This window comes from Bubalus kerabau, chromosome 8 (genome assembly GCF_029407905.1).
Source record: "Bubalus kerabau isolate K-KA32 ecotype Philippines breed swamp buffalo chromosome 8, PCC_UOA_SB_1v2, whole genome shotgun sequence".
Classification (NCBI taxonomy): Eukaryota; Metazoa; Chordata; class Mammalia; order Artiodactyla; family Bovidae; genus Bubalus; species Bubalus kerabau.
The window spans coordinates 122641136-122665045 of NC_073631.1; the positions used below are offsets into that span (position 1 = coordinate 122641136).

Below are 23910 nucleotides of genomic sequence, written 5' to 3' on the forward strand. Positions count from 1 at the left end.
CATCCATACATGACCACTGGAAAAACCATCTAGCCTTGACTAGATGGACCTTTGTTGGCAAAGTAACGTCTCTGCTTTTGAATATGCTATCTAGGTTGGTCATAAGTTTCCTTCCAAGGAGTAAGAGTCTTTTAATTTCATGGGGGCAGTCACCATCTGCAGTGATTTTGGAGCCCAAAAAAATTAAGTCTGCTACTGTTTCCACTATTTTCCCATCTATTTCCCACGAAGTGATGAGAACGGATGCCATGATCTTCGTTTTCTGAATGTTGAGTTTTAAGCCAACTTTTTCACTCTCCTCTTTCACCTTCATCAAGAGGCTCTTTAGTTCTTCTTCACTTTCTGCCATAAGGGTGGTGTCATCTGCATATCTGAGGTTATTGATATTTCTCCCGGCAATCTTGATTCCAGCTTGTGCTTCTTCCAGTCCAGTGTTTCTCATGATGTACTCTGCATATAAGTTAAATAAGCAGGGTGACAATATACAGCCTTGACATACTCCTTTTCTTATTTGGAACCAGTCTGTTGTTCCATGTCCAGTTCTAACTATTGCTTCCTGGCATGCATACATGTTTCTCAAGAGGCAGGTCAGGTGGTCTGGTATTCCCATCTCTTTCAGAATTTTCCACAGTTTATTGTGATCCACACAGTCAAAGCCTTTGGCATAGTCAATAAAGCAGAAATAGATGTTTTTCTGGAACTCTCTTGATTTTTCCATGATCCAGCGGATGTTGGCATTTTGATCTCTGGTTTCTCTGCCTTTTCTAAAACCAGCTTGAACATCTGGAAGTTCACGGTTCAAATATTGCTGAAGCCTGGCTTGGACAATTTTGAGCATTACTTTACTAGCATGGGAGATGAGTGCAATTGTGCGGTAGTTTGAGCATTCTTTGGCATTGTCTTTCTTTGGGATTGGAATGAAAACTGACCTTTTCCAGTCCTGTGGCCACTGCTGAGTTTTCCAAATTTGCTGGCATATTGAGTGCAGCACTTTCACAGCATTATCTTTCAGGATTTGAAATAGCTCAACTGGAATTCCATCACCTCCACTAGCTTTGTTCATAGTGATGTTTTCTAAGGCCCACTTGACTTCACATTCCAGGATGTCTGGCTCTAGGTGAGTGATCATACCATCATGATTATCTTGGTTGTGAAGATCTTTTTTGTACAGTTCTGTGTATTCTTGCCACCTCTTCTTAATATCTTCTGCTTCTGTTAGGTCCATACCATTTCTGTCCTTTATCGAGCCCATCTTTGCATGAAATGTTCCCTTGGTATCTCTAATTTTCTTGATGAGAGCTCTAGTCTTTCCCATTCTGTTGTTTTCCTCTATTTCTTTGTATTGATCGCTGAGGAAGGCTTTCTTATCTCTCCTTGCTATTCTTTGGAACTCTGCATTCAGATGCTTATATCTTTCCTTTTCTCCCTTGCTTTTTGCTTCTCTTCTTTTCACAGCTATTTGTAAGGCCTCCCCAGACAGCCATTTTGCTTTTTTGCATATCTTTTCTATGGGAATGATCTTGATCCCTGTCTCCTGTACAATGTCACGAACCTCATTCCATAGTGCATCAGGCACTCTGTCTATCAGATCTAGCCCCTTAAATCTATTTCTCACTTCCACTGTATAATCATAAGGGATTTGATTTAGGTCATACCTGAAATGTCTAGTGGTTTTCCCTACTTTTTTCAATTTAAGTCTGAATTTGGTAATAAGGAGCTCATGATCTGAGCCACAGTCAGCTCTGGGTCTTGTTTTTGCCGACTGTATGGAACCGCATTGGCTAAACTCAATAGGTCTTCATTCTTGCATTCTTTGAGTCTTCTTGTGAAAGGTAATTCACACAAAGAAGTGTGCACAAAACTTCACAGTATAACACACAGTTATCAAGCATAACACACAACTGTTCGTAGACTCACTCCCCCGGTCGAGAAATATGATCCAGCCGGAAGCCCGGCCAAGCACAGCCGTCAGGTCGCCGCTGTGTCCTCTGGTTCTCCAGCCTCCCCTCGTAGATCTGGACTCATGTGGCCTGGACTCCCGTGTGCCTTCCTGCTCTCACTCGACTTGATACGTGATCCGAGTCATCGTGGTTTGTTCCGTTTCACTGCATGGAATATCTCTACTGTGTGAACGTAAGGGATGCACGATATATTCAGTTTATACTCATAAATGTGAAGAATATTCATACAACACACAAAATACATAAATTCCATCATATGAAATATTCATTTTGTGTCTTCTGCCCCTTAAGTGCGTTTGGGGATGTCCTGACTGGCAAGCTTAGGAACAAGGCTACTTGTGAGCGTCGTTTGGGGGTGTCCTGGGTGCAGGGCACTGCAGCTGCCGTCCACGGCCGGCTGGGCTCGGGCAGACTGTACTCCACCACGGGCCCACACGCTCCCGCTCTGCATTCTCAGCAGCACCCGGACCTGGCGGACCTGTAGCTTCTACCCGTCTAGTGGGTGGCCCGCCATGTGTCACGTGGCTTCCGTCTCACGTCTCTGCTTCAGTAACGAGGCTGAACATCATCCTACTCATCTCAGTCACTCGTGCTTCCACCTCAGAAATTCCTGTGCAGGTGTTTAACTGATTTTTTCTTGGATGTCTGTCTTTTCCTTAAAGATTTATGGGGCGTCTCTATGTCACTGGTCATGAGGCCTTTCCTGGGTGCACATCATTCACCTTCTCCCACGCCTGTCCCTTGTCCTAGCACTGTCTTTATTAAGAGACGTTCTTGATTTTAAATGACGTTCTTGATAGCTGAAATTACCAATCTTTTACTTCGTGGACACAACTAAGCGACTGAACAAGAACAAATTTGTGGTTAGTGCTTTTTAAGTCCTATTTCAAAAATCTCTGTCTACTCTGAGGTCATGAAAATGTATGCTCTCATATAGGAGTTGCTCTATATGAAGAAATTCGGTCCAGTTTCATTTTTTCTAATATGGATCCCAGCTGTTCTACAGCTTCATTTTTTCATTCAAAATATCCTGAGATCTTTCTGTATCTGCACATACACAGTTCCATCTTGAGGATAAATCATAATTTGAAGAGTAATTAGGATATTCATGTGGTTTCCTATTCCAGTGTTTCAAAGGCTCATTTTACATTTGATTCTTTACACACATATTTACGCCTATTCATCATGGATTTCACAGGCATAGGCCTAGGGAGTTAAAAGCAAAGGCATTTTATACTTTTAGATATTGGGTTTTCTGTCTTGCTTTAAAAATTTAATTCTCTGTCAAAATTATTAAAATTCCCCCTAAGTTTTCTTTTAGTGTTTATGAAGTCCCGTTATACTCTTAAGTCTTTGAGCCATCTGGATTTTATTTTGGGGTGAGAAGTTTGGGAGGGATCCAGCTATATATTTTCCGAATGTCTGGCCAGTTGTCCCCAAATCATTATTGAATAATGCATCTTTCCCCGCTGATTTAAATGTCGTCATTAGCATATGCTAAATGCTCACAGCGCGGGGGGCTGTTTCAGGGCTTTCTGTCCCCTCCCTTCAATCCGTCTGTCTGTTCGTGGTCACAGCCGCTCGAGTGTAAGGACTCCATCATCTCGGAGCACCAGGCATGGGGCAGTCAGTGGCCCCCACACAGCCTCCCTGCTTCACGACCTTCCCATTATGTCTCAGTGTAAACTTTAAAACAAGCCTGCTAGGTTTCAAAAGAAATTCTGTGAATGTTTTGTTGTGCTCACTGAAACACTGAGGTTAACTCAGAGAGCACTGATACACCACAGTGTGGGAGCTTCCTACCCGGAAATGCAGTCTGAGAGCAGGTCCCGTCTTGCCATGTGTGTGTGTGTGTGCGTGCACATCTGTGTGTGTGTGCACGCGTGTCTGTGTGTGTCTCTGTGTGTGGGCACACGTGTCTCTGTGTGTGCACACGTGTGTGTGCCTGTGTGTGTGTGCACGTGTGCCTGTGTGTGTGCACACGTCTGTGTGTGTCTCTGTGTGTCTGTGTGTGTGCGCACATGTGTCTATATGTGCACACACGTGTGTGTGTCTGTGTGTGCACGTGTGCATGTGTATTGTGTCTCTGTGTCTGTGCATGTGTGTCTGTGTGTGCACACGTGCATGTGCGTCTCTGTGTATGCGTGCACACATGTCTGTGTGTGTCTCTGTGTGTGCATGTGTGTGTCTGTGCACACGTGTGTGTGTGTGTCTCTGTGTGTGCATGCACATGTGCCTGTGTGTGTGCACACATGTCTGTGTGTGTGTCTGTGTGTGCACACACGTGTGTGTGCGCATGTCTGTGTGTGCACGTGTATTGTGTGTCTCTGTGCATGTGTGTGTGCATGTGTGTCTCTGTGTGTGCATGCACACGTGTCTGTGTGTGTCTCTGTGTGTGCATGCACACGTGTCTGTGTGTGTCTCTGTGTGTCTGTGCATGTGTGTGCACACGTGTGTGTGCATGTGTGTCTCTGTGTGTGAGTGCACGCGTGTCTGTGTGTGTCTCTGTGTCTGTGTCTGTGCACACGTGTGTGCATGTGTGTGTGTGCATGCATGTCTGTGTGTGTCTCTGTGTGTCTGTGTGTGCATGTGTGTCTGTGTCTCTGTGTCTGCGTGTGTGTGCACATGTGTGTCTGTGTGTGGGCATGTGTGTGTGTGTGTCTGTGTGTGTGTGCACGCGTGTCTGTGTGTGTGGGCACGTGTGTCTCTGTGTGTGCACACATGTGTGTGCCTGTGTGTGTGCACACGTCTGTGTGTGTCTCTGTGTGTCTGTGTGTGTGTGCACGTGTGTCTGTGTGTGCACACACATGTGTGTGCGTGTGTCTGCGTGTGCACGTGTGCATGTGTATTGTGTCTCTGTGTGTCTGTGCATGTGTGTCTGTGTGTGCACACGTGTGTGCATGTGTGTCTCTGTGTGTGCGTGCACGCAGGTCTGTGTGTGTCTCTGTGTGTCTGTGCATGTGTGTGTGTCTGTGTGTGCACACATGTGTGTGTGCGTCTCTGTGTGTGCGTGCGCATGTGCCTGTGTGTGTACACACGTCTGTGTGTGTCTGTGTGTGCACGTGTGCATGTGTATTGTGTGTCTCTGTGTGTCTGTGCATGTGTGTGTGCATGTGTGTCTGTGTGTGCATGCACGCGTGTCTGTGTGTGTCTCTGTGTGTCTGTGCATGTGTGTGTGCACACACGTGTGTGCATGTGTGTCTCTGTGTGCGTGCATGCGTGTCTGTGTGTGTCTCTGTGTGTCTGTGCGTGTGTGTGTGCACACATGTGTGTGCATGTGTGTCTGTGTGTGCACACATGTCTGTGTGTGTCTGTGTGTGTGTGTGCATGTGTGTCTGTGTGTGTCTCTGTGCGTGTGTGTGTGCACATGTGTGTACATGTGTGTGGGGGGCACGTGTGTGTGTCTGTGTGTGCATGCATGTGTGTCTGTGTGTGTCTCTGTGTCTGTGTGTGCGTGCACATGCGTGTACATGTGTGTCTGTGTGTGGGCACGTGTGTGTGTGTCTGTGTGTGTGCACATGTGTCTCTGTGTGTCTCTGTGTGTCTGTGTGCGCATGTGTCTCTGTGTGTGTGTCTGTGCATGTGTGTGTACGCACATGTGTGTGCATGTGTGTCTGTGTGTGGGCACGTGTGTGTGTGTGCGTGCACGCACGTCTGTGTGTGTGTCTCTGTGCATGTGTGTGTCTGTGTGTGCAGACGTATGTGTGCATATGTATCTGTGTGTGTGTGTCTGTGTGTGTCTGCGTGCATGCACGCCTTCCCATTCTCTCCAGGCCCGTCTCCCACAGCTGCAGTCTGGGGTCACAGGCTTTCTGCCTGAAGACCTATGCTGGTTGTTCCTAGTCAGGGCACTAGCAATAAATTTTGTTTTTTGATGGCCTGAAAATGTCATAATTTCCCTTTCCGTTTAGAAAGATCCTTTCTCTGGGATAGACATTCACTTTGGTGGCTGTTTTCTTTCAGTTCTTTAAAGACATCATTCTGTTATTTTCTAGCCACCTCCAACTCTGTGGAAGCTGCTGTCAATGGCATAAGAAACCACCCCCAAAACCCACGGCTGAAAACAACAAGCGATGCAATTCTGCATGAGTCTGCGGGGGAGCGGGGGCCAGCTGCGGGGCTGTGCTCCTGTGACTCTCTTCCTGGGGGTCTGGCTGTAACAACATCAGGGCAGCGGCATCAGGACCTCATCCTTCTGACCTCGTCTGATGGTCAAGCGAGTCATAGCAGAGGCCAGAATCAGGCAGTGGGGCGGAAGCTCCCCCTGCGATCCAGGCTTGCCTGGCAGAGGGCATGCGTGCAGGAAGAGGGAAGACCTGGGGCTTAATGCCATCTTGCCCGTGGTCTTCTTAGAACCTTTGAGGTTATACGTGTTTTCTCTGGCTGTGATAGCTTTTTAAAATTTGTATTTTCAACAATTTAACTATACTGCTCCCAGGTGTGTGTGTGTGTGTGTGCATGCACGCACGCCTATTCTTGGGATTCATGGTACTTCTTGAGCTTTTGCGTGATGTCTCTCCCCTGTTTGGAAACCTGCTAGTCTTCATCTCTTCAAACGCTCTGCCCCTTCTCTGTCTCCTCCCCTGTGGACTGTGGCTCAGTAAGGGACTCAGGAAGGACCGTAAGTCCCTCCCTGCTCATGGGTCTCTCCCTCTCTTTATATTTTCCATCCTTTTTTCTCTCTGGATAGTGTCTTCTGTTTAAGATTTGTTTTTATGTGAACCATTTTTTAAAGCCTTTATTGAATTTGTTACACTATCGCTTCTGTTTCATGTTTGGTTGTTTGCCCCTGAGGCATGAGGGATCTGAGCTCCCTGACCAGGGACCAGACCTGCAAGCCCTGCTCTGGAAAGCGAAGTCTTCAGCACTGGACCCCCAGGGAAGTCCCTGGATACAGTCTACTGAGCTATGTCACTCACCCCCACTTACACTATGTCTCATCTGCTACTAGACCCATCGGCTGCATTTCTAAATTCAACATGTGCCTTTTACAGGGCTACCATGTCCATGTGGTTCTTCTCTACAGACTGTAGAAAATCTCCGGGCCTTGGCCACCCCCTCCCAACATGGGGTGGGGTTAGAGGTGCCATCGCTGGGTGGGGCATCACCCATCACCATGATTCAGCAGTCTACCTCCCCACACACCTGTGTCCTTCCTGGGTGGGGGTGCTAATCCCCAGCTCCAACCAGTCCCTGCCGCTGACACTCAACCGTAAGTCTCTTCACAAAATGAGTTACTGAATGAACAAAGAACAAATGGATTTTTTAGGCAAGAAAGAGGGATCGTGATTTTGACAATTTTATGATCCCGAACTATTATTCTTTTAAAGGTTATATTTAAGAATAGAGTGAATTAGATAGGAAAATATGTATTATATAAATTCAAAAGAGAATTATAATAATGATATGTTTATAAACGCATAAAACATGTTCAGATGCAAGAAGGACACATAAAAAAAGAGATCAAAACGAAGCTGTCTCTGGTGACTGGCCCACGGGCTCACCTATTCCCTGCTCTCCTGCACGTGCTAACCTTTCTTTAACGATGAACTGCTTTTAGAATGGAGAATAAAACCTCCATAAAACCCTGCACTTTGGGCCACGCCAGTCAGCAGCTTTTGTTACGAGAAGCCCTGCCTTCAGGCGGCCGGGCTTCCCACGTGGCGCTAGTGGTAAAGAGCCCCCTTGCCAACGCAGGAGGCTAAAGAAAAGCAGGTGGATCCCTGGGTCAGGAAGAGCCCTGGAGGAGGGCACAGCAACCGACCCTGTAGCCTTGCCTGGAGAATCCCATGGACAGAGGAGCCTGGCGGGCTACAGTCCATGGGGTTGCCAAGAATCGGACAGGGCTGAATGACGGAGCACACACAGGCCACTGAGGCTCAGCATGCCTCGCACCCAGTCCGCTCGAGCCCAGGGAGCAAGGCCTCTTACCCCACAGGACAGACTGACCACCGCTACCCACGACCAGAGAGGAGCCTGTCTCAGGACAGAGGAAATAAACAAGAAAACCAAAGTACAGTGTTTAAAAACTTTGATCTTAAGGGAATCAGAAAAAATTGGGAACAGAATTGAAAAGGAAAAAAGATCACTCTTGAATGACTTTTAATAATCATTAATCTGCAGTATGCTTTTTTACCTACTTCTGCCCAAAGGAGTATGTGTGGAGACTTTTAATAGTTTGATTGGATCTCATCTCCACTCAAGCACCCAGGCTTCTTCCACGCTGCCGTCTCTGTCGATGACAACGTTTGGAAGACAGTGAGGAGCGACAGGCGCTCAGACCTCAGATGACGCTGCGCCCCATGCAGGGCCCCCACCCAGATAGGTGCAGTAGCGCGTGGGTGTGAGGGCGCTCAGCTCCGTGTGTCTCCCCGGGACACTCGCAGTCCAGAGCGGGGCACCTCACGCCTCTCAGCGCAGTGGGCAGGCAGCGTCACCCCGTCATGCTCGGGGCGCCCACGAGCGCTGCCCCACAGCAGCTGGCTTTCTCCATGGAGGTCGGTACTTGGCCCCCGCCCACCCCCAGAGGAGTAACTCAGACTCAGCCCTGGGACAGGCTGTGGGACTGGGGGACCCTCTGCTGTCTGGAACTCGGGGAGCGAGCAAAGCGGGCATGAGGCCCCTTGCCTGCCTCGGACCCCAAGAAACACTTTGCAGACTGTCAGACCCCAGGCACTTCCCACCACGTGCTGGGTACAAACCAGGAGCAGAGCAAGGAGCCCACATGTGTCCGGCCTGGCCTGGTGCTCTGGATGCGGGGAGCCCTGAGGCAGGAGTCTGCAGCAGGCACAGCACCACTGGAAACCTTCCCTTGCGGCCTGAGCGCGACAGTGCTTAGCCTAATGTCGGGAAGCCCCACCCATAGCCCTCTAGGAACCAGGAAAGAACTAAAAAGGAGCCTCCCTCCTTCTCAAGGGGAGACAGTTCTGCGGCTCATCCCCACCTAAGCGGACCACCTGCAGCCTGTCTGCACCCCATGCTCCTGAGAACCCTCTCGCCACCCCAACACCTCAGCTGGGAAATAGGCAGCTCTGGCAGTCATCTTGAGATTGGTGGTCGTGTGACCAGCGTCATCTTATTTTAAGTACGGTCGGTCTCCAGTTCCAGGGCTGGTTTGTTCCTGTTTCCCTGAGGCCAGTTCTCCAAACTGCCAGCTTACATCACGGCTGCAGTCTGCTCATCATGTAGTTAACTTCTTCTGCCCGATGGGGGTTTCGGCATGTACAAATCAGCCCAAAGGACATGGCTCAGAATACTACCTGTAGTCCTTAAGGAGACTAAAGCTCCTTGACTCTTTAGCAGCTAAACTATTACTATTCCAGCGTTCAAAAAATTCAACATTCAAAAAACCAAGATCATGGCACCTGGTACCATCACTTCATAGCAAATAGATGGGGAACAATGGAAACAGTGACAGACGTTATTTTCTTGGGCTCTAAAACCATTGCGAACAGTGACTGCAACCAGGAAATTAAAAGACTCTTGCTCCTTGAAAGAAAAGCTATGACCAACCTAGACAACATATTAAAAACCAGACATCACTTTGCTGACAAAGGTCCATATAGTCAAAGGTATGGTTTCCCCAGTAGTTATGTATGGATGTGAGAGTTGGACCATAAGGAAGGCTGAGCATGGAAAAATGGATGCTTTCGAATTGTGGTGCTAGAAAAGACTCTTGAGAGTCCCTTGGACTGCAAGGAGAGCAAAGAGTCAATCCTAAAGGAAATCAAAGCTATGACAAAGCTATGACAAACCTAGACAACATATGAAAAACCAGATATCACTTTGCCAACAAAGGTCCGTCTAGTCAAGGCTATGGTTTTTCCAGTGGTCATGTATGGATGTGAGAGTTGGACTGTGAAGAAAGCTGAGCACCAAAGAATTGATGCTTTTGAACTGTGGTGTTGGAGAAGACTCTTGAGAATCCCTTGAACTGTAAGGAGATCCAACCAGTCCATCCTAAAGGAGATCACTCCTGAGTGTTCACTCGAAGGACTGATACTGAAGCTGAAACTCCAATACTTACCAACTGATGGGAACAGCTGAGTTATTGGAAAAAACCCTAATGCTGGGAAAGATTGAGGGCAAAAGGAGAAGGGGATGACAGAGGATGAAGTGGTTGGATGGCATCACCGACTCAATGGACATGAGTTTGACCAAGCCCTGGGAGATAGTGAAAGACAGGGAAGCCTGGCGTGCTATAGTCTATGGGGTTGCAAAAAGTCAGACACGACTGAGCGACTGAACAACATTATTATTTCATTTTGACTGTTTCCCTGTGTTTCTGCATTTTCTGACTTTTCTGATTAAATTTATTCTTCAAAGTTTTTCTACAGACAAAATGCAAACAGAGGACTGGGGCGAGGGTGCAGAGTCTGTTCTGGGAAGGCCCCACAGGGTCCTGCTCTGTTACAACAGGAGCAAGAGGAGGACGAGGGACCCCGGTGACCCAGGGCGAAAGCGCACAACGTGAATACACAGTGGTCACCAGACTGGACCTCCAGGCGGTGCGCGCGGGTGGGCGGCCTGGGCAGGCCGGCAGAGTGTTCTGACTTTATTAGAACCTCATGTCAACTGACTGTTTAAACCATGCATATGCATCACTTTGATAAAGTTAACTGAGGGAGAGTTTAAAGCGCCACGTCCCATGAACACAAAATAAACCGGCATCTGCTGTGACCAGCTGTGCCACGGGCACTGCTGTAGATGCCAGAAACATCAAGTAGCCAGTCAAGACCCCGCTGTGCGGCTCACACTCTAGGGGCAGACAGACCGGAAGCCACACACACAGCGAGCCCAGACTGGTGACAGATCCCATGCACCAGACATGGCCCTGAGTACGTGGTCTCCAGCGGGTGCCCACTGAGGGCTGGCCTACAGGTGCTGCACGTGGGCACCAGGGGGATTGGGCAGAGGGCCTCTGACCTCCTGAGGCTGCCGCATAGAGCTCGCAGGTCACACTGAGGCTGCTTGCTTGGGGCCCTACTTTCAGACCCTGACCTGGGCTCCCTGCCCCCTCCCCTGGAGTCTCTCTGTTGGACCATGTTTCAGACCCTGACCCGGGCGCCCTGCCCTCTCCCCTGGGGTCTCTCTGTTGGACGATGTTTCAGACCCTGACCCGGGCGCCCTGCCCCCTCCCCTGGGGTCTCTCTGTTGGACGATGTTTCAGACCCTGACCTGGGCGCCCTGCCCCCTCCCCTGGGGTCTCTCTGTTGGACGATGTTTCAGACCCTGACCCGGGCGCCCTGCCCTCTCCCCTGGGGTCTCTCTGTTGCACGATGTTTCAGACCCTGACCCGGGCGCCCTGCCCTCTCCCCTGGGGTCTCTTTGTTGGACGATGTTTTAGACCCTGACCCAGGCGCCCTGCCCTCTCCCCCGGGCTCTCTCTGATGGACAATGTTTCAGACCCTGACCCGGTCCCCGCCCTCCCTGAGGGTCTCTGTTGGATGGTGCTTCGTGCAGCGACAGGAAGGACACATATACACTTAGCACAGCACTCCCTCCCTCGCTTCCCACAGCACATGTTTGAGTCACCGGCCTCCAGAACGTAGGTAACTCCACTGCCAAAGACCTGGCAGCCCTGCACCAGGTCTGGCATTGTTGGGGGTCAGGTTACACTGAGTCGTGCTAACTGTTTACATCCCTGCTTTGCCAGGCACCCTATCCTGTCTCTACCTGAGCAAAGATCTGGACAAGCAGCCCGTCTACGGTGCAACTGGTATTTTGAGGCCTAAGTGAAATAAAGTGTACGAAATCTCCCATAAATTATAAAACACTGTGCAGGTGTTAATAATACTTATAGCTATTTACAGTCTTCTGTGTTTTGAGCAAATATCCTAAATAACGAAGTGTGGAATACTGTCAACTCCTTGGACTAGGGTTATTTACCTAAGACGGTCTTGCGTTGGAATCTGCAATTTCTTATATGGAGGACTCGTCGTGTGCACTGGTTTGCACGTGCAGAGAACTATCTTCTGTGCTAATGATGCTCTTGCGAGCAAACCATGCAAGTAATACTGAGGAGACTGACCTGCCCTCCACGTGCGTGGCTGTGTTGCACGGAGCACAGCTGGCGTGTCAGTGCAGATGTCAAGGAATTTTCGGGGTTGGCAGGTTTCTTAGGAATCATCTGGCCCAGTGCTTCTCAGCTATGGCTGTGCACTAGAACCGTTTCAGGGAGTTTTAAAACAGGAAAGGAAAGAGCGGATGCCAATCCCCTCTCTCCAACCCCGGCAATGCCTGGCCATGAGTTGTGTAAAAGCCTCAATGCACAGCCATGGTTGGCAACTCCTGATGGAGCTACACACCGTGACATAGTCAAACACCTCATTTTACGGGTAAGAAAACGGGCTCTTTCCAAGGAGGAGAAAGCTCCTTCCATGAAGAATTCACTTAAATAGCAAGCCAAGGAAAGGCTGGCGGCAGAGCCTAGACTGGCCCTGAGTGTCTTGACTCTCAGTCCATTCTGTCTGTGCCTCAGAAACCAGGACAACGGTGTGTGCACGTAAGTCCTTACGCACGCACACACCAGACAATCAACCGCATCGGCCTTCAGATTAAGAAGATAAAAACATCAATCCACACCGAACAGATGAAAAATGTGAAGACCGGGGCCTGGGAGCGGCGCGCGGCCTGGGAGCGGCGCGCGGCCTGGGAGCGGCGCGCGGCCTGGGAGCGGCGCGCGGCCTGGGAGCGGCGCGCGGCCTGGGAGCGGCGCGCGGCCTGGGAGCGGCGCGCGGCCTGGGAGCGGCGCGCGGCCTGGGAGCGGCGCGCGGCCTGGGAGCGGCGCGCCTGAGTGCCTGTGGCTGAGCCCCTTCGCTGTGCAGCTGACGCTGTCACCACGTGGTTCGTCGGCACGTGCCGCCTGCGCGTGTGCCCAGTGCTGTGTCCCTATACAAAGTAAAAAGTGTTTTCAAAGTTTGGGTCTAGTTGTTTTGTTTGCGATTCCTTCTAAAGAGTAGAGAAACCAAATGCAAGCTGCTGACGCCCCTCTGTCTGTGGCAGGGAAGAGCCGGCCAGCCTGCGGACACTGCCGTCAGCAGCCCGGCCCCCGACCCCAGCCACTGGGCAGAGGGAGACACGTGACGTGGAGGCTGACGGCCCCGAGGCCAGTCGGTCAGACCAGAGGTGGGGCTGGCGACCTGGGCTTGGGCGTGTAAACTGACACCCTTCCCGTCCCCAGGACCCTCAGCGCTCTGGGCAACGCTGGAGCGCGTTTCTGTTCCCCAAAGCAGATGAGAACAGCTGCGTCCTGCGAGCCATCAGACTGCCTTCAGAGCACTTGTTCAGTCCACTGGGCAAGTGAGGGAGAGGCCCTGGCCAGTGGTAAGCAAAGGCGTGGGGGGTTTCCTCCCATCGGAACAAGGCCTGACGCTGGAAAACGTAAAGTAGATGTGGAAGAATTCCATTTGGACACAGGTTATAATTGAATAAGGTCACAGTGTTCTATTCCAACAGCTGGAAACATACAATTTATTCTGTTTTGCTGAAGAACTAAGACTGTCCAAAACGCAATCGTATGGTGGGTTTTCCCAACTGCGTGATTTCCTAGTGGCCTGTGGGATAATCTGTCTTTTATTCTTACATTTCTGCATCTTACTAGAGTCTCCACTAACCTGACTCAAGGGACTTCCCAGGTAGGTGCCCCAAGACAAGCCCCGCCTCCTCCTCCACAAGGACGTCAGCAAGCCCCCAAAGGCCCACGCAGGGTGTTCCCAGGGGCCCTCCTACCACAGCCAAACACTGAAAACCACTGGAAACGGCCCACGCACCGACAGACCAGGGCTCAGCAACAGAGCAGGAGGTGCGGGCCGGGGAGGGCCAGGTGACGGCCGGTGCCGATGACCAGGCGGGGAGGAAGCTCAGGACCCCCGTCCCTGGGGGAGGAAGCTCACGACCCCCGACAGACCAGGGCTCAGCAACAGAGCAGGAGGCACGGGCCGGGGAGGGCCAGGTGATGGCCGGTGCCGATGACCAGGCGGGGAGGAAGCTCAGGACCCCCGTCACTGGGAGAGGGTCACGTATAGACACTAACCCTAAGCGTGAGTCTCCATGGATTTTTACATCACACAGAATTGTAGGAAGGTGTGGGGTGCCTGCTGCTGGGTGAGCAGAGAAGGCGCGGGGGTGGGAAGGGCCTGCTCCATCCCAGGTGAGCCCACCCGGGCAGCCAGGGACTCCCTGAAGACCGGGCAGCACTGTGGGAAGGGGCCTGGACCCGCGGGGTGTCCAGACTGCCCACGTTCTGTTGGACTAGCTGCTCCAGGACATAAAACCCTGGTCATTGGTCTTGATAAAGCCAGTCCACGTCTGGACCACAGCCTGGGTAATCACTATTTTAATGCATCCATTAATCTTGTACTACTTCGAATCTCTTCACCGCGTCACAATGTTTAAAAACCTGGACACTTGACCTTGAGCTGGCCTAACTTCCACGGACCCAGAGCAGCAGGGTGGGGGGCGGTGTGGATCTGGGGAGCCTGGGGTCTGTGCGGACCAGCCCCACCACCAAGAGGCCTTCAGGCCATCACACTTTCCCCCTCTTTCTCTCCAAGTATCCCCAGGGGATCAGTTCTACTCTAAGCAAAAATCGGAGCTGATGCTTTTTTCCAAAAAGGAGGAAACAACAGGAAGGTAAACTGGCCCCATCAGACCTCACCGCGGGCAGCTGATGTCAGACCTCACCACGGGCAGCTGAGGAGCAGCTCCTCCCTGGAAGATGGAGCCGCTGAGCCTTCTCCTCGAGGACGGGGGAGGTCTGCACGGAGCCGGCCTCCTGACAAAGCCCCAGGCTGGCCACAGGCTGTGTCCACAGGGTCTCTCCCACCCACAGTATCACCTGGCTTCCAGTCTCTGCGATTTCTTCCAATTCTGAGAACAAGTTTAAACCCATTAACAAAACCGATTTCAAGCCAAATGAATAAACGGGAGGCCCTTCCACAGGCGGTTTCCTCTGATTAATATTTACGAGAGTGGAAGCAACTGAGACCCGGGTGACCCGTGCCCCGGCCCAGGATCTCTCCAGGGTTTGGGTGAGCGTGGGGCTCCCAGCTCATTCCGTCATTGGAATCTGCCTTCAGGGAACAAGATGACACCAGTTGGCAGCTCGCCCGGCTGGTGCTTCCAGCCAGGCCCTGGGCCCTTGTGAAGGTGCTTGCAACGCGGTCACTCTCGCTGCAACACCCACCTCACCACAGATGGCCATTTCCTCGCCGTGGCAGCATCTGCAGATCCCTAAGTGGCGAACCCACAATGCTGACCCCAACGCCCCCTGTGCCGTCGTGAGAAGCAAACACTGAGCTCAGCTGGGGGACGGTGGGTCGGCCCTGGTTCTAGATTCGACTCTGACCCCTTTACCCAAATTCAAGAGATCAGGTCTGCCATCCACTAAATGAGGACAAAATTATCTCAGGAGGAAAGAACCTCTCAGGGATGCTGAGGTAATCCAGGAAGATTTGTGTGTAAAACACTCAGAAAAGCAGAAAGCCTCCTGCAAGCGCACCGGTGCCAGTAACGCTGTTTCAGTTCCAGGACAGACATGGGGTGCAGGTCCACTCAGACTCCCTCCCAGGCTCAGGGCATGTTCCAAAACAGCCCCACTGAGCCCGACTGCGGGGTCACTCCTGAGTCGGGGGCGGCAGAGACCTCTGCCGTTACCCAGCCGCCAGCTGACCCTCTGCAGACCCGCCCTGTGAAACCTGTGCGTCCAGTGTCCCAGGCGGGCAGAGGCTCCCGGGGGCAGCCACGGCTCCTGACGGTGTCTCCCCAGCTGCCCCAGGGTGGAGCCGCACTGGCTGGAAATCAGCCCAGTGGCCAAGCTTAGGCCACAGAAACTGACTGCAAGTCAACACAGCTAGCCCGGAGCTAGCTGCTGACCACTGACCAACAGAGCACTGGCCGAACCACTGAAACGAGGCCCCACACAGTTACCCATAGACCAAAAAAAAAAAAAGCTTTTTAAAAATACAAACATATAATCTCTAGGACTCAAGTTTAGTATAAAATTTTGCTTTAAAAATACAGACTTTTGTGCTTTTCACAGTGGCATGACTATGGGCACATTCCAGTCTCTGGTCATATCGTACACACTGCTCACCCAGTCTCTGGTCATGGCTAAAAACATCAAGAGCTCCAGTGCCAGCTCCCAGTCTCCTCCAACACCTCCGGCAAAATGAACCAAAACTGAATGAGGATTTAGCACATTTCTCTCAAGATTGCAGCAATTCTAGACTCAAAGTCCTACGAGCGGAGAAGGAGCAGCCATGAAAATATGTTAAAACTTTAACACCCTCCCTGCTGCAAACCCACAGCCTTCCTCAGGAGCGACAAGCAACTGTCTCCATAAGGAGCCGCTTCAGGGTGTGAGTGTGGGCAGGGTGGGTAAGCAGAAGCCCACGCCTGGGACAGCTCCAAGAGGGGCAGGCTGACGTCACACAGAGCAGAGAGGGCACGTGACCACGTCATCTGCGCTCGGCAGGGGAGAAGGCGCATCTGCAGACGGGGCCACACCGCAGTCCTGCACCCAACGCAACATGCTACAATCACCATGGCAACTGGATGGGGCAGGGGCTGGGAGAGGAAAGGATGCCCACTCTGAGCAGTGGACGCTTCCTAAAGCACAGAAATGCAGACACAGAGCTCCCGAGAAAGACATGGTCATAGCCTCAGAAAGTCCAGATTCATTTGAAATGAGCTAATTAGAACTCCAATCTTGGCTTTGAGAGACAGCTCAGATCATCCAACCATCTCACAGTTGACAATGACAAACTGGGGGAAAATGTTGTTTTAAATATTAAAGCAGGAAAAACCAGGTTGCCGTAAGTATCTTAAAAACCACATTTTTAAGCATTTGAAAGGAAAAGAAAAAAACTGCAAGGCAGGTACCACTTCAATAAACAGCTCAAACAGGGAAGCACCTTGGCCCTGACAAAGTCTACTTGGCTTAAACTTGCTCCACCCAGGCCCCCGACGCACCTGCCCCACAGCTCTCTACTTTACGTCAGTGATGTTCTTAAGTAGACACCAAGACCTAGTACTTATAAGACCAAAACCGAAACCAGAGGATCGATGAGCAGAGACTCAGGCCAGAAAGGAAGCCCTGGTGGGCATGGGGCGGGGGGTCTCATGCCCTCACCCGCCTGTATGGAGCCTGGCAGTATGGCCCACTGGACATCACCATGGCAAACCCTGACCCAAGGGAAGGAGCCACAGCGCCTCGGGAGTCCACACAGACTGCACATCCACCAAGAAGCCATCACACGCTGAGATCACGGGCGGACCCAGGGACCCTGGATCTCATAGGAGACACTGTCCATAACTGGCACCTCAAGTTAACTTTCCCAGCAGAACGCTCTAAACAGCCCTGGTTGGGATACAATGGAAAACGTGCAAGTAGGTTTCACCTGCTAGACAATTCATTATCCTCTCCTGTGTTTATAATTAAAGACTTTGAAGAGTTAATTGAGCTAATTGGTAAGTCAGTCTAGAAACTGGTATAGAAGGAAGAAATAACATTTCAAAAGCATCTTAAGACACACACGCACCCCAAGCAGGGTGCTCCCCTCAAAGGTGGCATTCCACTGGGAAATGGCAACGCCACCTCCCATCTCCCCTCGTTCTTCAGTGGGGAGGGGGACCCCCGAGTGGGGGATGGGTAGGCAGGGGGGCAGTGGGCACTGGGAAAGAATGGGCTGCTTGGCTGGAGGGTGTGTCCCAACAGAGGGCGTGTCCAGACAGAAGGTGTGTCCTGATAGAGGGCGTGTCCCATCAGGGGCTTGTCCTGATAGAGGGCGTGTCCGAGGAAGGAATTCCTCGAGAAGCCTGCAGAGGTAAAGGCCCCAGAGGGACCCTCTAACTGCCCCCTGGGACGAGCACTGATGGAGAGCCGGGAGCGGCTGCTGCAGCCGCCTGTGTGCCCTGGGAGCAGGGGACGCAGCAGGGACCTCGGACAGCACCCCAAAACCCGAAGCACACGGATGCACTCTGTGGGGCCGACTGAGTCCAGCAGAGGCGGCGGCACAGGCTAGGTGAGGCTGGTCGGCAGTCTGCTGGAGAGTCTGGGATCAGGGCACTCACCCCCGCCCTATGCAGGGTGGACCCTCAGGAGCTTGCCTCCTTAGCCCCTGACCCCAGGGAAGGCCACAGAGAGCAAGGTCTGGAGCTACACTTTTACGCGAGGGGTGTGTCCTCTCGTTGTTGACTCAGAACAATAAAACACCGCGGTCCCCTCCAGGACTGGTTACTGTGGTGAGAGAAACACACCAGATCCGAACACGAGGGCCACACCAGCCGCGCTGGGAGCCGCCCACGAGACGCGAAGCGGCGAGTCCTCAACCTCTGACACAGGGCATCTCTAGTCCCCCAGAAACGCCCGCCCAGGAGCAGGAAGAGGCGGCCCAGGGGCTCCCTGGGAATTCAGGGCCCGGGGCCGCTGAGGGGGGGCAACGCGAACCTGCCTCCTGCAAGGTGACCCAACAGCCACCCCAGAGGCGGAGGCGGAGGAAAGCAGGGCTCTTCCCGGGGCAGCTTCCTGGCTCCTGAGCTGCGATGCAAGGGTAGCCAGGTAAGGAGGAGTGAGAAGACCGGTCCTGCAGGAGCCGAGCCTGAGGGACAGCAGCAAAGGAACCCTCAGAGCCCAGGGCGCCTGCGGGCACGCCAGCTGCATGCGCGTGTGCGGGCACGTGTGTGTTCCTGTGCGTGGCAGCCGCTCAAATGGAGTCGCATCAATTGTAACTCATCTCCAGTCATTCATGTGAGGCTCGAAATTGCATTTTTTTCCTGTTAACATGCCAAATTAAACTCTGCTTTGCACCGTTTAACTCAGTAATTAATCCCCATTCATTGCCCTGAGTTGTGATTAACTGGGATCTGGGAGGGGAGCAAGCCTCCCAGCCACACACCTCTGGGCAGCTGTGGATAGAGCCAGGTCCTGCCTGCAGAGCCGTGGACCCACGCCCTCCCGGTACGAGACAGGTGAGGCCCTTCTGTGTGCTCCCTGCTAGATCTTTCTCGTGAGGAAACGCCTGGCTGCGGTGAAAACATTCCCACAACTCAGTGCCCCAGGCCAGCTCAGGCTGTCTGCAGACCAGTGGCGGGACCGAGCCCTCCCTCTGGGCCGGGCAGCTGAGGCAAAAGCACGCGCATCACTACTCGGGGCTCATGTGCCCAGGCACTTGTCCACCTGACGCTTTCCTTGGCCGGGACACAGCCTCTTCCCCAAGCCCCTCCTCTGCAGAAAGAGCAGGGCACCATCAAGGACCCAGGACACAGGGAAGGGACGAGATGAGCCTGAAAGGCCGAGGACACGGCTCGAGAATGTGCTTCCTTAGAGGAGTCGCTTCTCTGGTGCAAACAAGTGGACTCGCGGGACAGCTGAAAACGTCCCCAGGTTACAGATGCCACCCCTCCATCTGGGCAAACTGCAGACAGATGGACACAACTTCTCTCCCATGATTCAGAAACTTTTCAAGGAAAACCCCTCTCAGAGGACGTGAGCAGCATGGATCAGAGACAGCAGCCGGGCTGCCCCAAACTGACAGACTTCAGAATATTCAAACCCTGCACCTCCTCCTGGTCCTTGGGGGCACGTGACTGGTCTCATCTGCTGTCTCCACCACAGTAAGGTCAGCGAGCACTTTGTGGGGAGGTGGGCGGAGGAGGGGGCTGGCCCCCAGCCATCGTCTCCCAGCACAGGGGTCTCCTCAGATATGCCCCAGCGTCTCACAAAGGCTGCAGCCTAACCCTGAAGAGCTGCTGCAGGGCGGACTCGCCGGAGCAGAGCGTGAGGAGGGCCCACTGGTGAGGGCCAGACCCACCGGCTGGCCTCTGCATCCTGCTGACAAAACAGTGCCGGGAAGGCCACATCCTCAGCATCCCTAACCAAGCGCCATGAGCCTGAGATGCATCCAGACAACTTATCACCAAACTCTACCTCCTTGGCATCTAGAAGCCCAGTCAGGATATTATCATCCAGTGAAGCCGACCATTTCTCAGCACTACTTTTATTACCTCAACAGCAGAAGCCAAAACGGGAGTGTGACCTTCCTGAAACAAGGTGGGAACGGTTCTCACAAAGCAGACTTTGTGAAGCCATTCCATGGGAACCCCATCAAGCTTCAAAGTCAGCCTTCAGAGCCGGTGGTGGGGAACACTGAGCAGCCCCTCCACATGCTGCTCCGCCCAGAGCCAGCAGCCACCAGCGCTGAGTCCCGGAGCCTCCGCCCGCGGCCTGGGGTGTCCGGACCACAAGGCCTCGCCAGGCTCTCGGGTGGCCCATGATTCAGACCACATCGATTCTATTACTCCAACCTAATCTGTTTTTCAGACTGGCTATACTTTTTCATAGCCTCCAGGTCGTTAAATTAAAGCTCCTTACTATTGTGTCTTTCCAGTGCAATAGAACAGAATAGCCCCGTTTGTCAAACTTGCCGAGACATGCTGGGTGCACAGCAGCTCACAGCAGCAGCTGGCAAACTCCGCCTGTGGCCACCGAACATTAACATGGAGAAAAGTGTTCCTAGAGCTTCCAACAAAGTTACTGATTTGGTCTGCTTCTTTCGAGAAAGCTTCAGAAGGAAAGAAGAAGGGGGAGGGAGGGAGGGAGAGCGGTCGTTCACAAGCCTGGGGGTCCGTGCCCTGAGGACCAGAGGCCGCGTGTTCGAGACCCCAGAAAGGCCAGCTCGAGAGGAAGGTGGGCTGCTCTGAGAGCTGACCTAGGCTCCTCCTGGCTCGGAGGCCCTGCCCACCAGCCCCGTGAGCGGCTGCTGTGGGACAGACGCTGTTCCGTGAGCCGGGCGCTGTCCTGGAGGCCCTTCCCAGCCCCAGCCTCTGCTCCTCCTCTCCGGGCCTCCTGCAGCTGATCACCGGACTTGGGGAGCTGTTCCCTGCCCAGGTTCTCACCCCGTTACCACCCGCAGTGCCAGCCCTAACTGAAGGCAGTCTGTCCTTCTGCCCACCCAACTTAGACACCCAGCACGTTTCTGCCGAGAAGCTCCCCGCTGCGGCCAGAACAGGGTCCGTGGCTCCCCAGGGCTGCCCTGGGCGGCAGCTGGGGGCTGTGCCCACTCAGTCAGTGCCCACGGCGGCAGGCCCGAGCCAGACCTGCCTCTCAGAATCAGCTCAGCAGATGCTGCAACATCTTTATTAGATGAGTCTTATTGTAAAAGTAACACAGGACCACTTTAATAAACGAAGAGATGCAAAGGGACTTCAATGTCCGTCGATGCCCCCCACACCCCCGGCCAGGCTGAGCCCCGCAGCCTCGCCCGGGGTCACGAGCCGGGCCAGCACCTTCCATCCCTGCTAGCTGCTGTCCCCTCGCTTGGTCAGGCCACAGCGGACCCTCAACTGGACCGGAGGAATATCAAACACCGGCTGTCTCCATAAGTCAAGGCCCACGTGTTTCTGTTTACACTTAAATTGCCTTCCGTTTCCACATAACTCAGAGCTACTCTGTTACATAACGTCAGCACCCTCCACACCAGGGAGGCAAGCGGAGGTTTGGGGGAAGGAGGGCCCGCGAGAGCCGTGGCAGCTGCGGGCCTGCTCCCCGTCGGGGACGGGGGAGGCTCCGAGCTGCAGCGTTCATGCTGCCGGTCCGCCAGAGCCTGCACTCACATTAAACACACACCTGTTTCTTTTAGAATCCAACTTCACCAAGTCAGGGCAGATGACGCTTTTTTTTTAATAAATTATTTTTTCAAAAGCTGCCTCTAGATAAAAGCTTCATGAGGTGTAAGCAGGAGGAGCCGTGCTGGGGGCCAGCGAGAGGCCCACCCACGCAGCTGTGGCGAGGAGGTGCTCAGGCCGGCCAGCGCTCAACGGCCCGACCCGGGTGGGCTCCCATCACGCAGCTGCTGCAGCCTCCAGCCCAGGTCAGTACTCGCCACAATCTGCAGAGTTCTCCCCAAAAAGAACGAACGCAAAACAGAGGCGTCCAGCCCGTCGGCGTGGTCCCCAGGGCACGTTCGCCATGAGGACGCACACACAGCTGTCTCAGCCCCCTGTCCACGGGCTCCGAGTGGGACCTTCTCGCCAGGACGCTGGCCTAGCTGCCCCTGGGTCTTGGCCTTCAGGCCCTTGACAGTGTGCCTGGGGGCCTGGCAGACAAGCCAGCTCGGAGATGGCAGGGCAGAGGCTGCACTGGACCAAAGGGTCCCAGGGGCACGTCCCACTCATGGGCTCTGCCCGCAGGCCCCTGGTTGGCACAGAGAGCTGGGTGCATCTGGGGCACCCACGCCAGGTGGGGAGGACACAGCTGGAGGCAGGCAGGGACAGAGCCCACCCTGAAAACACTCACTGTTGGGGAGAGGCAACCCCTTCTCACACCGGGCCTCATGGCACGCCTGGGACCCTGCGTGCAGAGGGCGTGGTGGGCGCTCTGGCCTAACCCCCGTCAGTGCCTGAGGTGCCGAGGCCAACGTCTGCATGCGCTCGGAAGAATCAAACATGAGTCCACCCGGGACACCCCTGCGTGTAGTGAAGCCAGCCTTGGGGTCACCGTGGGCTGGCACTTACCATTCACACAGGTCTCAGCGGGTCTGCAGAGGCCATCTTCAAACAGGCAGCCTGGGAGGAAAAACAGAGGAGAGAGAGTCAGAGCCTCAGTGCGCCATGGGCCACGGCCCTGCTGGCCCTGAAGTCCAGGGGGCCGCACGGCGCTGGGGGCCTGCTTCGGTGAGAGGACGCTGGGCATTGGAAGCCAGGCCACACGCCCCTGGCTCGGGTCGGGGGGAGGGAATGAAGCAGGGCTGGCTCCCCCGGGAGGACGACCAGTCATCCTGTCCCTCCGTCACCAGGAGGGCCGTCCCCCTCCTGCTGGGAGGCAGTGGTGAGCCCGTTGGGGGCACCTCCATGGCAAGTTCCCCATGGGGCCAGGCCCACCGTGCTCTGAGCGCAACACCACTCAGGTAGCACCTCTGGGCCCTCTGTCAAAGCCCCTGTTCCTCACGCTCGTGGCGCGCACCAAGGCGTCACCAGGGCACACGGACAGCAGAGGCGGATGGACAGAGGCCCATGTGCTCCGTAAGGAGACCAGACAGGAGGTGAGGACAGCGCTCATCCACAAGCGGGGCAGGGGAAGCGCACAGAGGGGGACGTGCTACCCCGCTTCCAGGGTCATCTGAAATGCACCCTCGGTGCCTGCCGTGGCCAGTCAGGAGGGTGTGAACAACGGGAACAACACTCAGAGCGATCCTTAGGGTGCCCCAGGCGTAGCCACACCTGCTGCAGCAGGAGCCAACTAAAGCCAGATGGTTCCTGAATATACACGTTCGTTTAAAAGCATAGAGCCTGTACTCCTGTGTCTCCAGTTGACACTCCTATTCCGCCACTGAGACCCAAGTCCACAGTCGCCCAGGGAAACACCCTTGACTAGGCCAGTCCACTGCTTCAGTGCAGGCGTCCATGGCAGGACTCTCCACATTGTTGTGTGATGTCAACCCGAGGGCAAACTTCCCTGAACCGGAGACTCTTGAGGTGAGGGACCACAGAAATGTAGCTTCTTGTCCTCCACCGTCGCCTGAATGGCTGCCTGTGTCCGGCCAACGGCAGATGCTCAAGAGTCAGCAGAAGAGCGACAGAGGAGGACAAGCAGAAGGGAGCTGCTAGTTACAGGGAGACTCACCTGGGGGCACGCCTCACAGGGAATCTCTCTGAAATCCCACAGCTGGAGAGCTCATTCCCCCGGGCAGGTGTGGACTGAGGAAGGCCCAGCTCTGCAGAGGAGGCAAGCACGGTGCCAGGACCAAGGGCGCGAGTCTCACAGAGGGCGGAACTGCCCACACTCACAAGAATAAAGGAGTCTCACCCGCCCTGTGACAGCTTTACGCACCCGTTCTTACAGCCCCTTTGCCCCAGAGGAGAAGCCCGCAGAGGGAGGCCCCGGGCTCAGACGCGCCGTGAGCCAGACGCTGCCCAGGGCCCCAGCTCCAAGCAGAGCTCCATCCTCCTG

General features: G+C 53.7%; 1 protein-coding gene across 2 annotated transcripts in view; it reads right to left on the reverse strand.

Annotated features, from left to right (window-relative positions):
• Window positions 1-23910, reverse strand: part of PTPRN2 (protein tyrosine phosphatase receptor type N2) — a 611715-nt gene that overhangs the window by 514963 nt on the left and 72842 nt on the right. The window contains exon 2 of one of the 2 annotated variants that reach the window (XM_055591389.1): window positions 22476-22526. The exons of the other annotated variant lie outside the window; for it this stretch is intronic. Coding sequence (XP_055447364.1) covers window positions 22476-22526 — 51 coding nt within the window. The remainder of the gene's footprint in view (window positions 1-22475; window positions 22527-23910) is intronic. 2 annotated transcript variants of the gene reach the window in all.